Source organism: Sebastes umbrosus, chromosome 9 (genome assembly GCF_015220745.1).
Source record: "Sebastes umbrosus isolate fSebUmb1 chromosome 9, fSebUmb1.pri, whole genome shotgun sequence".
NCBI lineage: Eukaryota > Metazoa > Chordata > Actinopteri > Perciformes > Sebastidae > Sebastes > Sebastes umbrosus.
The window spans coordinates 21936491-21954951 of NC_051277.1; the positions used below are offsets into that span (position 1 = coordinate 21936491).

At 38.2% G+C, this 18461-nt stretch overlaps 2 protein-coding genes across 2 annotated transcripts in view; one reads left to right on the top strand and one right to left on the bottom strand.

Annotated features, from left to right (window-relative positions):
- LOC119494922 overlaps nt 1–8613 on the top strand; it is a 27652-nt gene extending 19039 nt beyond the window's left edge. Inside the window, exon 10 of the mRNA XM_037781152.1 lies at nt 8594–8613. The gene's annotated coding sequence lies outside the window, so the exon portion shown is untranslated. The remainder of the gene's footprint in view (nt 1–8593) is intronic.
- Nucleotides 4425–9512, bottom strand: vma21 (vacuolar ATPase assembly factor VMA21). Its single transcript, XM_037780099.1, has 3 exons — nt 9333–9512; nt 8904–9013; nt 4425–5462 (listed from the first exon to the last, which is right to left on the bottom strand). Exons 1-3 carry the CDS (start codon nt 9386–9388, stop codon nt 5323–5325), a joined length of 306 nt encoding a protein of 101 aa, XP_037636027.1. The 5' UTR covers nt 9389–9512; the 3' UTR covers nt 4425–5322.
- Nucleotides 9513–18461: the final 8949 nt, after the last annotated feature.

The window sequence follows — 18461 nt, forward strand, 5'->3', positions numbered from 1 at the left end:
AGTAAAGGTTGGAGCTGCTATAGGACATGTGGACTACTTACTCACTTCAGGAAAGAAAAGCAACAACAAAAACAACAAACATACAACCCTCCCCCCCTAATAATTTGTGTACAGTCCCTAAAAACTAGTGAAGATAAAATTGCTTCGAGGGTCTTAACGTCACTCACTCATTGTGTAGGGGAAACTTATTTAGCTTACCATACTCATTAGAGGTGAGGGGCTGTTTAGATAGACCCCCAATTACCTTTCAGTTAAATTAACGCACAAAATAGATTGTGGCATAATCTTATATAAACAAAAGTACAATATACAGTACAAAGTTGAATATAGCAAAACACCTACACAAAGCACAATTAAAACTGTCAGCAACGCTTTTATAGTAGGCCTATAGCCTAATCAAGAGGATCTATACTGAGGACACTTTCAAACTCTGCACATCTTCATAAATATCTGCACAATAATATATTCGGTATGTTTATACCTTTATATACTATATAAAAGATTTAATATTCAGGATAAATAAGTAATAGAGTTGTTTCTTCAGTGCTGAAGCCAGTAATTATCTTCACAAAAGCACCTAAGCAGAGATCCATGTGAAATAACAGCACAGACTATCAGAATAAAGCGCCACCTGGGTTATGTGTAATGGTGGATATCATTGTATGTGTCCGGATGAGTTATTCTATCACTTTATTCTCTTTTGTTCCCTGTGGTGCTATGATTCATATTATCTTCCACCAGCTGTAGCACAGTGCTCTACTGCCCTCTCTCTTTACTTTTACTTAAACACTGACATGCTGCTCATCTGAGGGTTGTGTCTGCTGGGCACGCCATCTGCTGGGCACAGCAGTCACCTTAGTTTTTCTGTAATGCGGATGAATAACTGTGATAGTGAACATTTATTATGATGTATTCCTCCTATATATATATATCTGTCTAGTCTGTTCTAATCTAATTAGGACATATTTATACAAAGCTTCTGTATTAAATGTGGAATGCATTCTGGCACACACAGAATAAAATCATCAAAAAGTTGTAGTGTTTATTTAATCCCTGACTCAAATAAGTGTTCAGCGCTCTCTGGCCTGTTTGTCATCACACTCACACTATACACCCAACCTGCTAATGTGTTATAAATGACAAAGAGCCAGGAGCAAAGCCTGTCCTTGCAGCAACTTTGTGTTGCTGCAAGCTTCAGAAATATCAGCCAAAAGGAAAACGAGGCTTCTGATGTTTGCTGACTGAATGAGTCTGATTGCTTGCAGGCCTGTCACCTCATCACCAACACCAGCCTTGTTAAACTTAATGCAGACTGCATAGCTCAAACACCAAACTCTGCAGAATACAGTGTGTGTGAGCTACGCTAGAGTGCTGTTGAAAAGAGACTCACACAACAAAGAGGGACAAGAACAGAAATCAGCTGCTGTCATTATGGCTCAGCTGTGTCTGTCATTTCTTGTCTTGGCCTCCATATTGTGTTGTCTGTGGGACAGGCTGACTGTTTGCTGCCACCATGTGACAGCTGAAAAGCTCTGCAGAAGTCAATAATTCAATTCAATTCAATTTTTCAATTCAATTTCAATTCAATTTCAATTTATATTTGTATAGCGTCAAATCACAACAGAAGTTATCTCAATAAGGTAGCTCATGAACTTTTGTCTCAGCAGCCTTGAGAGAAAGCCTGTGATGTCATGGAAACTCGATTGATATTCCATAACCTCTATCAGGCTTGTGAAAAATCAGGGTAATCAATTTAAGAAATGAACAATAAAATGACTTTATGTGAATCCTGCTTTGAAAGAGGATGAATTAGGTAATCAATTTTAATAATTTTTACTGTAGCATTTGTTTATTGCATGTCAGGCGTGTTGCTGCAGTGACAGTGGAATTGGCTTCTGGGATAAACAAAAAAACGAAAAGAAGAGACTAAAAGAGAGCTACACAAAGACTGCATACTTACCTCAGAATACTTTTTGTTTGTTTTCAATGGAATCTCCTATTTTGACTTAGCATAAACATAAAGATTATGTCTTATGCTTAAAGTCTAAATAAATAAAGTACACAAACACACTTTGCATTTACGTGGTCACATTTTGGATTGGTGTGGTTTACACAACATATGTTAAGGGAAGGCCTCTTGTGCGACAGAGCTTGTTTATGTCGTGCACAGACCACATAAAAAAATATTCATCATAGATTCCATCACAGCGTCTTCTCCAAAAATGTCATAATATAGTATGCCATAAAAATGCCATAAACATATCATAGTATAGTATTCCCTTTTAAAAAAGGTCATGAAAAAGTCATAGCCATAAAGATGTCATAAAAATGTCATGATATATTGTCATAAAACGTCATAGCATAGTATGGCATGAAAATGTCATGAAACATATCATAGTATAGTATGCCAGAAAAGAGTTATAAAAATGTCACGTATAGTATGCCATAAGTCATAGTATAATTTATCAAAAAAAGTTGTAAAAGTCATAGCATAGTTTCTCTAAAAAAGTCATAATAAAGTATGTCGGAAAAAGTAATACAAAAATCCTAGTATAGTATTTTAAAAAAAATATGAAAAAAGTCATAGTATAGTATGTCCGAAAAAGTAAATAGTCATTTTATAGTATATTAATTATATAGTCATAAGATAAGATGTCGAAAGAAGTCATAAAAAAGTAATTGTGTAGTATGTAGAAAAAGTCATAGTTGAGATTCGAAAAAGGTCGTAAAAAAGTCACAGTATAGTATGTTGAAAAAGTTTTTAAACAGTCATAGTATAGCATGTCGAAAAAAGTTAACCAAATTTCATAGTATATGTCCAAAAAAGTGATAGTATAGTATGTAGAAAAAACTCAAAAAATGTCATAGTATAGTATGTCGAAAGAAAATCATAATATAGCATGTTTTTTTTTTACATAATGTACTAGGACTTTTTCACGACATACTATTCTATGACGTTTTTCCACATACTACACTCTGACTTTTTTTTCGAAATACTATACTATGATTTTTTTTAGAATTATTAAATTATATGAAAAAAAGTCATAGTATAGTATGTAAAAAAAAAGGCATAGTATAGTATGTCGAAAAATTTCATGAAAAAAGTCATAGTATAGTATGTCGAAAAATTTCACGAAAGAAAAGTCATAGTATAGTATGGGATACAGGGTGGGATGGTGACTTGGCTTAGGGAAAGATTGAAGATCTTGGTAAAGACCCGAGAGCTGGTAGGCACATGCTTTTCCCAGGCACCCCATCCGGACCGGCAGCTTTCCTCGGGTTCACCGACCCAAGTACACATCTCACCTGGTGTTTTCTCGCAGTGTGAGTGTGTGGGTGCTGGAGTTTGAGTGAGTGTGGTGAGTGTAGTGTGACTGTGGTTGGCCAGTTTACCTCAAAGTGAGCAAAGAAGCTCCTCTGTCAGCAAGGTGTCCGCATCATCAGTCGTGGTGTTGCTGCCCTTGTAGTTAGTGATGTTCTTTATTACCTGCCAAGCTTGACGAGGGTCGCTGTCTGAGAAGTAGTCCTCTATTTTCCTTGTGGAGGCCATTTCACTTCATAAATCAGTTCATGTGACATTAAACCTTACGTTGATATTACACTCCTCTTTTGAGCGTCTAGCAGCCATTATAACCTAACTACCGAGATTCTTTTTTTTCTACTCCTAGAATATCAAAACGGCTCATTGAAATCTGTTGAGAAATGTAGACGTCATATTGCTTTTTATCCAGAAAAATGGCAGCTTCCTGTTCACTTGTATTTCTTTACAGGCCAGTCCTGCCAGCTCCAATATGGCAGCGACGTTGACATATCGCAGCAATGGGATAAAGCAGCTAATGCAGCATCTATATAAGCCTATATGCTTGTCGCTTCCGCTTAGTGCTCATCCACAGGTGGCGTTGATTTTCTCAATAACAATAGAGAAAGTATAAGAAAAGCAATATAAAACACCATGTATCTCCCACAATAATCTTTCATTTTTGCCTTGCATCGTTCGGTGACCGCTGGGTCGTTTGTTTATTCGGCCCAAACAGCCAAATTGTTAGCATAAGTTAGCTGTAAACTGGCTAACGTGCGGCCATTCAGCCTCTGACTGGCCTCCTAATTCACAAGAAACTCCAGTTCTCTCTAATTCAACAATACCATCTTCTATGGCTAGCTAACTTGAAGATCTTTACAACGTGACACAGATATTACAACATGATCTCACTATGAATATTGTGACGTTATATTAGCTAACTTTATATAGATAGTGTCTGACGACATCACTAACCTTCAAAAAAAAGTTGTATGTAGTTTGCTTTCATTATTGGGATTATCAATAACAAATTTGACATGTCCAAAAAATCTAAATCTACATAGTGTTTTAGTGAATCAACAAAAATCGCACAAAGGCTTTGAAAATATGTGAAACAACTGAAAAGTTAATTTTTTCAAATTTATTTGAGCAAGTCAACATTCTCATCCGCATCACACCGACAACATCCTCAAATCACCAGACATCTTCATATACAAATCATTCCTTTAAATACAAATTGATCTTGCAATAATTTTCTAATTCAAAGTTCCAAAATACCACTGAGCTACATTACAGACACACACTTTAAAACAGAGCGAAAGACACAAGGACGAAATAGACAAGTCTGATTATTTTAAAGACAAGACGTCATGAAAATTTTGCTCCAAAATACGGCATGAAAGTTAAACACATTATGGGTTTGTATCGATGTTAAGGGTCATCTTCAAATGTGGGCGGATAATAACTGAAATTAGAGGACAGAATGATCAATTCAGCAGCACAAATACTCACAGAATGGATGTAGAGCATTTTGGAGTCGAATCCTTTATGCATACATATTGCAAGCCCGTACAGTGTATGAGTAGGTGTGTGTGTGTGTGTATAAGTGTGTGCGTGTGGATGAACGCATCATCCAAAAGATGTTTTCCTACACGACAAAATCTTAATTGTGAAGGATCTTATAGCACGTAGCCAAATGGCAGCTTATAACAAAGCCTCTTTAAAATAAGGGGCCATCCTCTGTCAACAAAAATCACATTTTCCGAGAACAAAAAGTCATAAAGTGGGCCTGCTGAGGCTGGTGAAAAAACACACCCAACAGCCTCCACTCCCCTGTGCCGGGGAGTAATACAGTAGATTCATGCTTTAACCTTGTGTTAAAGCCTAAGCGCAAACCAGATCCCCTAACTGTCTGGTTGGTAGATGGTGCTGGAGCCCATGATGGAGGATTGGGGGGGGGCTGCGGATCCATGCCCGTGTCTGTCCGTCTCCTCCGGTCTTTTACGAGCTGATAAGGACGTGCCTTAATCGTCTTTGCCCTTCCCTTTAGGCGTGCCTTCATTCCAGGCCACGTAAACAAACAAAGCCAAAACTACATGCACAGCGAGCACTGCAACAATGGCTGCATAGAAGTAGCTGTCAGAGCTTGACATCTTCATGGAACCTGGGAAAAAGGAGGTGGAGAACAGTTAACAGTGATGACAAGCAGCTGCATTGCAGTGCCAAATGTGTCTACATCATCTTTCATGTGAAACTTAATCAGGATGCCTACAACTTGCATTGACTTCAGTTTAAAACTTGTTTTAATGCCCATTAGAAAAATGAGAGCAGGAGTGGGCCATATGATGATTATCTTACTTGAGATGAGAAAAAAAATTTTCTACCATTAGAGAGTTTTCTATATGCTGTGCTGCCTTATCTTTAATATCACTGGTTTTATTAAGTCTGTGGGCAATATTATAAACCAAGGACCGCTGTCAGATTTACAGGCTTTTTGTATATCAGTGGCTTTCTCAATTGAATGTCAAGAAAATGTACCGTATCACTACACAATGTTGACTTGGAGGAGGGGAAGGGGGGGGGGGAGAAACTGCCCCCCTTGGTGCTCCCATGTTCGAAAAGAAAAAATGCTGCAACAGTGCCCTCTTGGATGCCCCTATGGTAGATACAACATGATGAAGTGCCATAGGGTGCCCTTCCAGTGGAGAAAACATGATAAAGTGCCCTTTAGGGCAGGGATTGATCATTTTCTTTTTTTATAAAAGGTTTCATAGTTCAACAACTAATATTAAAATGTTTAAATCTAAAATAGTTCATATATCACATTCTAATATCTTTCTAATAAAGTTCTCTTGGGTTGTTCTTTCACATAACTAAGACTATAGAAGTGTAAAAAATACACTACATCAAATTATTCCAAGGGACATACAGTACATGACGGGGTCCCCGCTGGTATATTCTTTATCTTGTAAGGGGTCCGTGACTGAAAAACAAGCTTCCAGGTTAGGTTGGCCCTTAAAATTGAGAAGACGCGATGACGTGGCATATTAACTGCCCTACATGCTAGAAAAACTCTCTGCTCGCTGGTGTCATCACTGCATGCAGCTGGTGCCCGGTTTCTTTATTTCGCCCCTGCCCCTCAGACAGTCCGTTACTGTCACTACATATATCAATATATGATTACTTTTTGTCCACATCATCTAAAAAATAACAATGTCATCATTTGAAATAAAGTTAATAATGAAAGCCAATGTTTGACCCACCAGACGATACAGTTCTGCCTGTAACTCAATGTCTGGATTTTTCTATGTTCTGAAGACAGTTTGCATCAACAATGAAATGAAGAATACTGCAAACCATCTCTTAAGGCCTTAAGGCCCAGACACACCAAACCAACATCAAAGAACTAGCGGTGACGAAGGCAGACTGTTGCGTCACCTCACTTCGCCTGTCTTGGCCAAAAGGTTGCATTCAAACACACCGCAAAGACTACAGCCAACGGCCAACTACCACGTACGTCCTGCGCCTGTGTGAATGGAAATAACTCTCCCTATCAGCAGGCAGCGGTAGTCTGTATTCATCATTCAAAAAGGGAAACCGGAACGCCGAGGACTGCAGATATAGCGTGCATCTCAAGTCTCTTAGTTGTCATTTCCTCACTCCTTGATCCTTGCTTTAACCGGACATGTTATAGAGCCCCCTTATTGGATATCAGTTATTGATTGGGCGCTGCAGCTGATCCGACTGATCTGATACATATCAATATCACTGGAGTTTCATACCGTATTGAAGACAGATAAAAGTTGTCTTCTGTATTCACCATCTAGTTCAAATCTGAGTTAATTGTAGGTGTGAACAACAAACAGACCATGCTGATGGTAAAGTGTTCCAGCAGCAGAAGGACCTCTGGTATCTCTCTTTCACACAACGTGGTCGTCACTGAAAGAGCTTTATAAGACCTGACAACAGATGAACTTCAAACAACTTTCTTCATTTATTAGAAAGAGTTTTCTTTTCACGATCTGTTACTTCCCCCATAAACTTTTATAAAGGATACTATTAAAGTTAGAGACAGCAGGAGAGTCTGTCTGTCAGCCACACACACTTTTTACATCATTTATCGTCATTTCTATTCAGTCACATGTGAGGCTGATAATTCCTGAACGTCGGGTTTGATATGAGTTGCATCATTTCAATTTTCCCTGACACATTTAGCCTAATAAATCATTTCTAGTGTTAAATATAAACCATAATCATATTCAATCAGAATATCAATAAATACAGACGCTAATAGTGAATAAATAATATAAAGCTATTGTGCCAGTAGAAATGGTTCCTGAGCCTCTAAGCAGGACTCAGTCCACAGTATAAATACAGACTGCAGGTTGCTATTCATGTGCAGGTGTTTGTTAAACAGGTAACAGGCTACAGAGAGGAAACACTGCTGCTCTGCCACTGATAACTGTGTGTCTTTATTAGTAGCCTATTAGTACAGTTCACACACAAATTCCATCAAAAGTCTCTACAACTGTTATAGCCGACTGACAGCTGATCCAGCTATGATCAGAAACGGACGTCGCTTCACGTGATGCTTCAGAGGAAAGGACGACTCATGTCTCTAAAAACATATTTCCTTGTTTCCTCCGTCCTCGTATGATTTCCTTGCGGAAAACGTGATACAATTAAGAGACTTGGTACACACAGAACCTTCTGTGTGTGCCCTCTTGACTTTGCTTGCTTTCCTCACTTCTGTTTCTCTTCTCGTGCATTAATTTTCTTAAGCTGAACAGCCAATCAGAGTGACTGATTTCTCTCACCGACAGGCTGTGCCGTCAATTCAACCTGCTGAATCGGCCGAAAAAATCTCCAACATGAAAAGACTAGAGCCAACGGTGCGGGACATACTGCAAAAACTAGGGCAACAGACGCTCACCGACGGCTTGAAAATTGGCAGATGACCGACCATCGGCTTGGTGTGACGGGACCTTTGCTGTTACTATTGGGGACGGCAGATGGCCGCCCACCCAGAGCCCGGTTCTGCTCCAGGTTTCTTCCCGCTAAACGGGGAGTTTGTCCTGGCCACAACGCGCTTGGTGGATCTTGTTGGGTCTCTAAACTATGGTGTACGGTCTAAGACCTGCTCTATATATAAAGCGTCTCGAGATAACTTCTGTTATGATTTGACGCTATATAAAAATAAATTGAATTGAATTAAATTGGCTATGTTATAGTCTGATATTAGTATTTTTAGGGCATTTTATGCCTGAATTAGAATAAACAAAAGATATATGATAGGAAATGAGGGGAGAGAGAAGTGTTTGTGAGAATTTGCAAGACAGGGATGCCATTATAGTCTTTCCACCACAAAGAAACAATATCAACAACAATATCAATATCTGTATCAGCCTGACAAAAATAATCCACTATCAGCCAGACTGTGGTTAGGCCTACTAGGCTGAGCTTTTTATCTGGTACAAAGATAAGACCTGAAACAAGGTGAAAAGTGCAGTTTGTGATAGCATCCTCCTTTCATCTAAATCAGTGAAGCATGCTCAGTGACATTGCTCTGCAGACACACAAACGAGGCAGTGTTGCAAACCCTCACCCTCGAAAAGGTAAGCCTTTGTTGCAAAGTAGAGTCCAATGGGAAGGGTCACCATCAGGATGGTGAAGAACAGCAGTGTCTTGAGGGCTGAAACCAGGGAGCTTTCATTTCTGCAGAGGAATACAAGAGTTCATGAGTCAGTAGAGATAACAACAGCAGAGACAGTGACAGTACTGTTACTGTGTGACATGCAGACTACTGATGTGGGGATGTCCCTCAGGTGGTGTATAATGTTGTGTTCCAGCAAGCCACATCACATAAAAGTCCTCCGTAAACTTTGGCACATGTGCAACATGAAGCAGAAGAGAGAGAGAGAGAGAGAGAGAGACGGGTTGTTGTGAGTCCACGCAGAGAGAGAGGCTAAGCTACAAGCTAAGCTAAGCTAAGTTTAGCCATCTGTTGTTTTAAAGTATCTAATAGTTGTCTCACCCTCTGTAATAAGCCGGCGGTCCGGCGTCTGGAGCTGCTCTGACTGATCCGTCCATGTCTGGGCTGAACGGTGTCGTGATAAAGATAAACACGGAGACTATAGTGGGTTAATGTTGATGTTAGCTGTCTGTGTGTTGTCACTGTGCCTGAAATCCCTTCTTCCGCAAAGGATCACGAGACCGTCACATGACAAGATGTGACGACAGCTAGTCTCGCGAGAACAGCGCGTGTGGCTCATCAGTTCTCTTCATACATCCATGTGAATGAATGAATGAATGAAAGACTTTATTTCGAACATATAATAAATAAAAACAGATACAAAATAATAACAAACAAAACAAGAGTTATAGTGTCCGAAAAGGAGTAGGTAGAAGAAAAACTTATATTACCCTACCCCTTTCTCACTTCTCCTCTATTAACTCATATATCATAGAATGATAATATAATATAATATAAAAACTATCCCAGATTTATTTACATCCCAAGTTGAATATATGAACAGCATCCCAAGTTTATTTACAACCCACAAATACATCCGGAGTTAAAAAGTATATAACCAACCTTTAACACAACTCTTCTTCAACCATATACCTCCCAAAAATATCTTTCTTGTATAGCTTTTTAAATTGATTTATATTTGTGCTCCCCTTCAACCCATCACCTAACCCATTCCACAAATCCACCCCACAAACTGAAATACACATACTCTTCTTTTTTGTACGAACACAATGCTTTTTAAAATTAAATTTTCCTCTTAAATTATAACCCCCCTCCCTGTCACAAAACATTTTTTGAATATTGCCCGGAAGTGAATTATGTCTTGCTTTAAACATAATTATTGCGGTTTTAAATTTGACCAAATCCATAAATTTCAATGCATGTGACTTCAAAAACAGTGTGTTCGTGTGTTCCCTATATCCCACATTATTTACTATCCTGATTGCTCTCTTCTGTAGTATGCATAATGGTTGTAAGTTGCTTTTATAAGTGTTACCCCAAACTTCTACATGTCCTGCACTAATAAAGTTCCTTTAAAGAAGTTTCCTTTCAAATTTTGCATCGCATATATCCAGCACAACAAGACATAGGAGAGATTTAGAAGTGATATTGGCTATTCTTGTGCTTCCTGTGAATTAGAAGAAGAAACAATATGTAATTTGTTTTATTAATGTATGTATGCCAGGATCTTTAGGGTGGATGCTGAACATTATTTAAGAAGGCACCTCTTTCATTTATTTTTTTTAATCTCTTTTTTTATTTGAGAACAAAGAACACGAGGTCATCGTGGGTGTTACAATGTCAGATCACAGTACATTTTTGTAAATACATCTTAATATACAATGTCAAACTTCAATCAACGGTGTAAATACACAATCCATTTTTCCAAGTACTCAATACTTTTTTCCTTTTAAGCCTTAAAATAAATGTGAGTCTTTCCATACAATATATTTCATTTACAATACCACACCATCGGTCTAATGTTGGAGGATCAGTCTGCATCCACTTTCTAGTTATGGCTTTCTTACTACTTACCAAAAGAATCTTTATTAAATATTTACCTTTGTGTAAAACAATTTCTGGTATTTTTCCCAAGTATAGTGTAATGTATGAGTACTTCTCCCATTATTTTATGGATCTCAGTTGCCACCTCTAGAAGGCTCCTCTTTTAGATAAAAAAATAAAAAAATAATGTATTTACATGCCCACACAGTCCGGGGAAGAGATATTTGGCTAAATAAGTGAAGACACCTGTGTTGGTAAACTAAGGGTGTGTAGTGCCTTTATTCTAAATAACTTGTTTTCCTGTTGTCCTGCATATTTTCCATAGATTTAGGTTGATTGTAATATAAACTCAGAAAAAAAAGTTTGGAAACTTGTGTTTGGTGGATTATTTCTCTGTTGTTACAATGCTAATGGTCATTGTATTTTACATCGTTGGAAAAGCCTGCTTATTTACCTTCACAATGATGTCCAACTTGCAAGGATCATGCATTTGTGGGATGAGCAGCACAGCTGATTATGTGGGTAGCGCCCATGTCAAATTTGCCAAAATGCTCTGCCAATGGTAAACAGTGTATTCTCCTGTTGGTGTTGACTCTTGTTTTGAGTTGTTTGGTGGATTGAATGATTGAACTCTCTATCAGTAACAAGGAACAAACAAGACATATTGGCTATTTTACACTTTGTTCATTTAACACACCGTCAGGAGTCTCAGTAGCAGGTGGAAGATCCATACGCAGCCACAACAGCCTGGCACCTCCTCCTCATGCTGGTCACCAACCCGGTCACACGTTGCTGTTGGATGGCGTTCCATTCCTCAACCAGGATTCAATTTGGTTTTGCGGAACACCAGCTTCAACCGCAGGCCTTATCCAAATCAGACAAACTTGGCATGCCGACGCTTGGAGCAGACACCAAATGATCACTTTAGTAGGGCACAGCACCCAGCAGGCCCCATGCTTATGAGGCACCGGATTGGCAGCACCTGGAGCTCAAAACAAGAGTCAATTCCAACAGGAGAATACACTGTTTAGCATTGGTAGAGAATTTTGTCAAATATTACTTCGGCACTACCCACATAATCAGCTGTGCTGCTCATCCCACAAATGCAGGATCCTTACAAGTTGGACATCATTGTGAAGGTAAATAAACAGTCTTTCCAACGTTGTAAAATACAATGACCATTAGCATTGTAACAACAGAGAAATAATCCACCAAACACACATTTCCAAACTTTTTTTTCCCAGTTTACATTTGCTGTTTATTCATTTATTTTACACTACATTAGGCGTATTCATTTAGCAGACTCTTTTGTCATACAGTATAATTCAGGTTCATAAAGTGTCTTCTTTGGCCTTGGGGGACTAAAGAAATACAATTTCAATCATCTTGTCTTGACTGTTTATTCAGAATATCTATTCGCAGGAGCGCTTTAGGGTAGAGTTCTTCACAATCTTTAACTTTTATGGATTGATCATTGCATTTCTTTTTGCTATAAATGATCTATTGTGACGGGTAAACATAGCCAGAAAACATAAACCTGTCCTGTCTCAATCAATTTTGATTCATGATGGTGTACTTTCTCTATCTCTCACAGAAGCTCTCTAATGTAGCAGCAAATGGTCAAATCAGCATCACATCATAATTAAATCAAACATTGATATGTTTTCAGATTATTTTTTTCAGAGTCACAGTTTGTGAGTCTTTTTAAGAAAATGATAAGAAGTATACAGCATGGCTTTTACAAATGGAATCAGTAGCTGTACATTTATAGGCATTGTCCTTGAAGTCAAACACATCATAATTATCTTTTTTTAACAGTTTAAACATATTTTTCTCACATTAAATGAAACAATTTAACATGGTCCATTCATATCCTACATCACTGTTATTTTTTTTTCTATTCCCATAAGTAGGCTCTGAAAATAGAAGCAAAGACAGGATGGATAGACGTCTAAGTCAGTCATTCACGGATCATTTATGGCATTCCTGTGTCATGTGCTTGTGCACCCTACATTCCTGAATAATTCAACACTGTAGACCATCTCCTGTTTAATTGCAGATGTAACAGAGAGTCATTTAGTCCATTTCGTGCCGTCTGTATACATTCAGTGTTGTGCGCTTGCTGTGTCTCTGGCTGAAGTCTCGCTGCCTGGGTGTCAAGGAGTGGCACTTTCTGCTCCAGTTGGCTTTGTTCTCACCGGTCCCACGCTCAGCAGGTTCTCCGAAACACATTTCATCTGAACAGACTCTCAAAGGGGAACCAGCCAGTGATGTGTGTTCAAAATAATCATTTTTGCTTTCTGTGGCAATTTCACTCCCAAGTAGTTACCCATCAAAAAAAACACAAGATGACACCGACTCATTGAATCATATTATCCTCTAATCTGTTGCTGGATGAACCACGGAGAGCAATTTTTTTAATTATTAACACTTAATCAAATACATGTCTTTTTGTTCATCAGCACTGTATGCTGACATCATGAGATGTTAATACCACTGTCAATATCAATATCTCATTGTTCAGAGGCACGGTTTATATATTGTACATGCTGTATTATCCTTAATAGGCTTTACTGCTAAAACCTGAAACTTAAAACATAATTGCACTTTAAAAAAACAATATAATCAGATCAGGGAATTGTAAATGAATGCAGTTAGATGTTGATTTTAACAGATTGCAGGTGCATTTTATAATGTTTTGTAAATCATTCATATGTTTATAAGTGTCACAATATTTATAGATAGATCAGATCAACACTATACAAAATGTACCTCACATAACTGTATTTAAAACAAGATATTGATTACAATCTAACACCTTTTTGTATAGAAGCCAAGGCACGTTACACAGTATGTTTTCTAAATGTACCGGAAAAATATCTTAATAATATATCAATAAGCATTAGAGCTTATTCTAAAACAAACAGTGACCTCTTTTCATAAACAGATCATCAGTAATTATTCCATATTACGGTTACATCCTCCAGATACACTGGACTTTTATTTTCTTTGGAAACAGATACAAACCCAAAAATTAATTAAGTGGTTTATTGCAGTGAGCTCTGGGAATAAACCGTAAATCGCAGAGGACTTGTTCACCCCGTTATGGTGGGATTATGAAATTTAATAAAACAACCGAGTCTAAAATTGAAGCTTGACATAAAGCTATGTTGTCAACGTTATAACAGTGTTTAGATCTGGTTAAGGGGTCTTCTGCTGCAAGTTCAATACTTAATTGTCCTTCCTCGTGGAGTTTGACCTCTGACCTTCTGGAAGTATTTCCCATGGCTCTCTCTGTCTGGACTCCCCCAGCTATGCCTTTTCCATTCCATGTGTCACCAGCGCTCTATGTCAAACAGGGGGCACCCCACACGCCACACCTGTTGTTTTGTTAACTGTTGCTGGAAATGAAGTTTCCATTCCAACTAAGAGTAAAAATATAAACACACTTTAAATATAGTTCCATGCTATTCATAGCTTTGTCATTCACTGCCTTTACAACTGCTTCTAAAGGTGAGAAGACTGCTATTAGCATTTATTTATGGGCTAGTATTTTCCTCTGGTACCATGCAGTGGTGGAAATAACTAAGTATATTTATTCAAGTACTGTACTTTATTGTACTTTATGCAAACTGCAATTTTGAGGTACTTGAGTATTTCCATCTTTTGCTACTTTATATACTTTAACTCCAGAAAATTTCAGATGCAAATTTTGCACAGTTTATCCATTTATCCATTGCATTTATTAAATAATTAGAGTTACTATTTGCTTTTCAGATTAAGATTTCACATTTACACGAAAATACAATGTACCTTTAAAGTAAAAGTTTGAAATTTTGAGAAATATGCTTATTCGCTTTATTGCTGTGAGTTAGATGACAAGATTGATACCACCTTCATTGCTAACTTAGCTTAGCACAAAGACTGGAAACAACCTGTCTTTCTCCAAACATAACCAAATCCGCCTAGCAACATCTCTTAAAATCACAAATTAATATGGCCCTCCACTCGTAGACGATTAGTCAATTCAGAATATTTTTTGCTTTTTCATGCCGAATGACTTATTTCCATGGAACTTATGAGCACATCTCTGGTAAACACCAGATTTACAGTGGTGCTTTTTTGTGGAGAAACTCTTTGTTTTACAGATCTGTCAATTAAATCAACTAATCGATTAGTCAACAAACTCATATGAGTGTTAGTCCCCTAAGAATTTCTCCAGGAAGTTACTGGTCACAACCAAGAAATAGTCTATACTTTTCCGGTAAATGTTAAACCAGGTCGTGACCCAGCAGTGTCGAGTTGTTTCAGATGTCAATGAGTTCCTCCAAAATGAGATTTCCCCTCTAAACCTCTCAAATGGTTTCATTTGAATAACTCTATTCACAGCACAAATAGCAAAAATTATCCAATAGTTCAACATTAAAGCAAAGATCTGAGAAAAGTCCAAACAAATTATTACAAATGTAGCATAACTTAGTTTTCTGCCCTGTTAATCTTCTCACAGATTAATCTTGTGACCCTTTGGAGGGGTCTGACCCTCAGTGGACTAAACAGTTGAGCTGTATATAAAGTAGTTAAAACTAGCCCCATCTCAACCAGTTACAACAGTAAAGTTATACTTACTGTATTGATTAACAATTTAATAATTTAATATATAAGAAAAATATTATTCAAGTGTTTTCTGTGTTTTTTGGCACTTTAAGTATATATATATATATATATTTAAAGTATATACAAATATTATTCAAGTGTTTTCTGTGTTTTTTGGCACTTTAAGTTTATATATATATATATAAACTTAAAGTGCCAAAAAACACAGAAAACACTTGAATAATATTTATATATATATATATAGCTGATAATACTGTATTTTTTTAATGCAGGACTCTTACTTGTAGAGATCTGAGTACGTCTTCCATCTTTGGTATCATGGCAAACTAGAGGTTAATGTCAACAAACAAGGAGCATGGGAACATTTTGTCTAGTAGAAGTAATGAAATATTTACAAATCCATCTCTAATACCTCTGTATATACCAATCAGTCTAAAAATAAAGTCAAAAAATGTGACGTACATAATCACCATCACCCATAATTTCCTGCTCTCATTGGCTTCCACATTTCCTTGGACCCACGCCACCTAAAACCTCCTGGTAGTATTGTGACCCACAGCCCATCGGGACATGTAGGAACACATCATATGCATGAGAACACAGGCAGCGCTAAACCCGATGCACAAATCCATTAGGAGACTTGTTATTGGGGCAGCAGGCCCACTGTGAGACCCCACCGCAGTAAAACGCAATGATGTGCAAGAGCTGTAGAAATTCCTCTGTGCAGAACAGGGGAGTTACGTCTGGCATCAACCAGCGGGGAGGAAAACCATCATGTCGTGCGTTGGGCCAGATAATGCCTCACTCCTCAGCCATTGTGTGTGGTGGAAATAATCTCCCACAAATCCATGATGATTTGTTTCTTTGAGGCCTCTCCAGCTCACATAGCACTGAGGAGGAGAGAAAAATCAGTAAATAAAAGCATGGCTATGGGGGGAGTAGAGTATCATGTCCTCAGACCAACTCAAGTTTGCGCCTTCCTCCCCTTATGCTTGAGCCAGTATGGGCAATAAATTCTCTGCGCCATCATGTGGATGCTGCAAAAGGGCACTGCGGATCTCTTACTTACAAAAAAATGAGTCAAGAATGCCTGACTTGTATCTGATATAGGACAACAGAATGATAGAATCTATGATAATAAATATCCTATATGACAGTATATACAGATTTATGGTGTGACTTGGCTGTAGAAAGCTTACCTGAGACACAAAGTAGCAGCCAAACAAAAAAGAAAACGGAGCTGATGTTACAGAGAAACCAGGGAGAGACTCTGTCACATATGTGAAATTGGCAGAATGAAGTCATGAGTTATGATGGATCTTATAGCGTAGGGCGGCGTGGATAGATGATGCTGTCCTTGAACATACCGAAAGAAGAATGTCTCCACAAGCTATTCCCCTTCATATTAAATCACAGGCAAAATGACAGACAGTGTGGGTGGATGGAGTAGTCATTTCAGCTATTCATCCTGGACTCTGGTTTGTACTTTTGATTTATCCACTGAGCAATGTGTGTTCCAGAGAAAAAAGCCAACCGTTATTTTACAAAGACACTTTATATCTTGAGTTACCATCTATCCAAAATTGGTTGGAATTTGTATGAAATTTTTTATGCTAAACAAAGCCTGCATTACATTTTGTGGTTCAAATTTTAATTTGATTACGTCAGGATGCGTATTTTCAGTAGCATGAAAATTTCTTTACAGCACTTGAAATGCTTGATAGTTCAAACTAGATACAAAAGCCTAAGTGTAAAAATTACAAGTTATGGTTTTACAAGGGGTTATGCGTCAGACAATTTTTTATTTGGGACTTAATCTTGATTTTACTGCAACTTGTCATTACAGATTAAACAAACAAGTTATAAAGTGTAAATCACTGAATGCTGGCAGGCTGATTTTGTTTTTGTAAACCTTCAGGCGGAACCAGTCTAGCTCTTTCCCTCTGATTCCAGTATTTACGCTAAGCTTAGATAACCGTCTCCCAGCTGTGGCTTCATACTTTACTGACTAAATATGGGAGTGGTATTGATCCTCTCATCTTACTCTCGGGAAGAAAGCAAAAAGCTTATTCCCAAAATGTCAAACTATTCCTTAGGAGATAGGAGGATAAATAAATACAGGTAAAAAGTGCAAGACAAAGAGAGAATGCAGAGTGGAAGGTGACAGGAGGAGGAAGAAGGATGACCCTGCCATTAGTCTGTGACTCGTCGGTGTGGTAGAGCCGACTCTGTCATCTTCCCTCGAGCCCCTTTAGCCACTCATCTGTAGCTGACCTTGCACTGGCATGTGGGCCACTTCTTTCTTCCACATCAGAGACGCTGCCTGGTAAGATTGTAAGCGGGATTGAACAGTTAGGGCCACGTTGCTGCTGTGCAACTTGATAGCACCTCCTGATCCAAGATCCATCAGGGATTCAGGTTCCTATTCCTGCATCTGTAATCATCCACTGATGGTTTAATTTATTCAGACATCAGGCAGCCCAAGCTCATAGCTGCAGTGAAGCATTGCAGAATACAAAAACCAGAAAGCTGATATGAAAGTAAATGTAAAATATGCTGAACTTGCTTTGAATTACACATCGTGAATGTTGGCCTAATAAGTGCATCATATCAAGAATGTGTCACATTGACGTCTTGGAGCCTCCCTGTGAGGTGAACCGCTGTTTGTTTGCTGGGTTGAAGTTATGCTGGGAGGCTGTCAGAGCTCATCTCGGCTAGGGTGACATGTGCTCAGGCACACTTGCACTAACACGTAATTACATCTCTGGCTCCTGATGCGTATCACGTCCCCCAAGGCATTTAATAAACACGGAAGCTAGCTTTATTTATCATCTGTTTTTCCCTTTCCCCAAATTCCTACAATTCAGAAATCATTCAGGGTCTGTCAGGGGACGCCCCTGGCTTTGAAAGTTTTGTTCCAATAAATTGATCCACGCGATGGTTGCGTCAGTCAAAAGATACTTTTGTTCACCAGAAAAATTGACTGAAACTGTGAGAGAATTAAATTTGACA

Excerpts from the sequence above, each read along its gene's own strand:
- vma21 (XM_037780099.1), bottom strand. The coding sequence starts at position 9,388 with ATGGACGGATCAGTCAGAGCAGCTCCAGACGCCGGACCGCCGGCTTAT. Across the intron at positions 9,014-9,332 it reads CCGCCGGCTTATTACAGAGG|AAATGAAAGCTCCCTGGTTT; the intron begins GTGAGACAACTA and ends ATTCCTCTGCAG. Across the intron at positions 5,463-8,903 it reads AAAGGCTTACCTTTTCGAGG|GTTCCATGAAGATGTCAAGC; the intron begins GTGAGGGTTTGC and ends CCTTTTTCCCAG.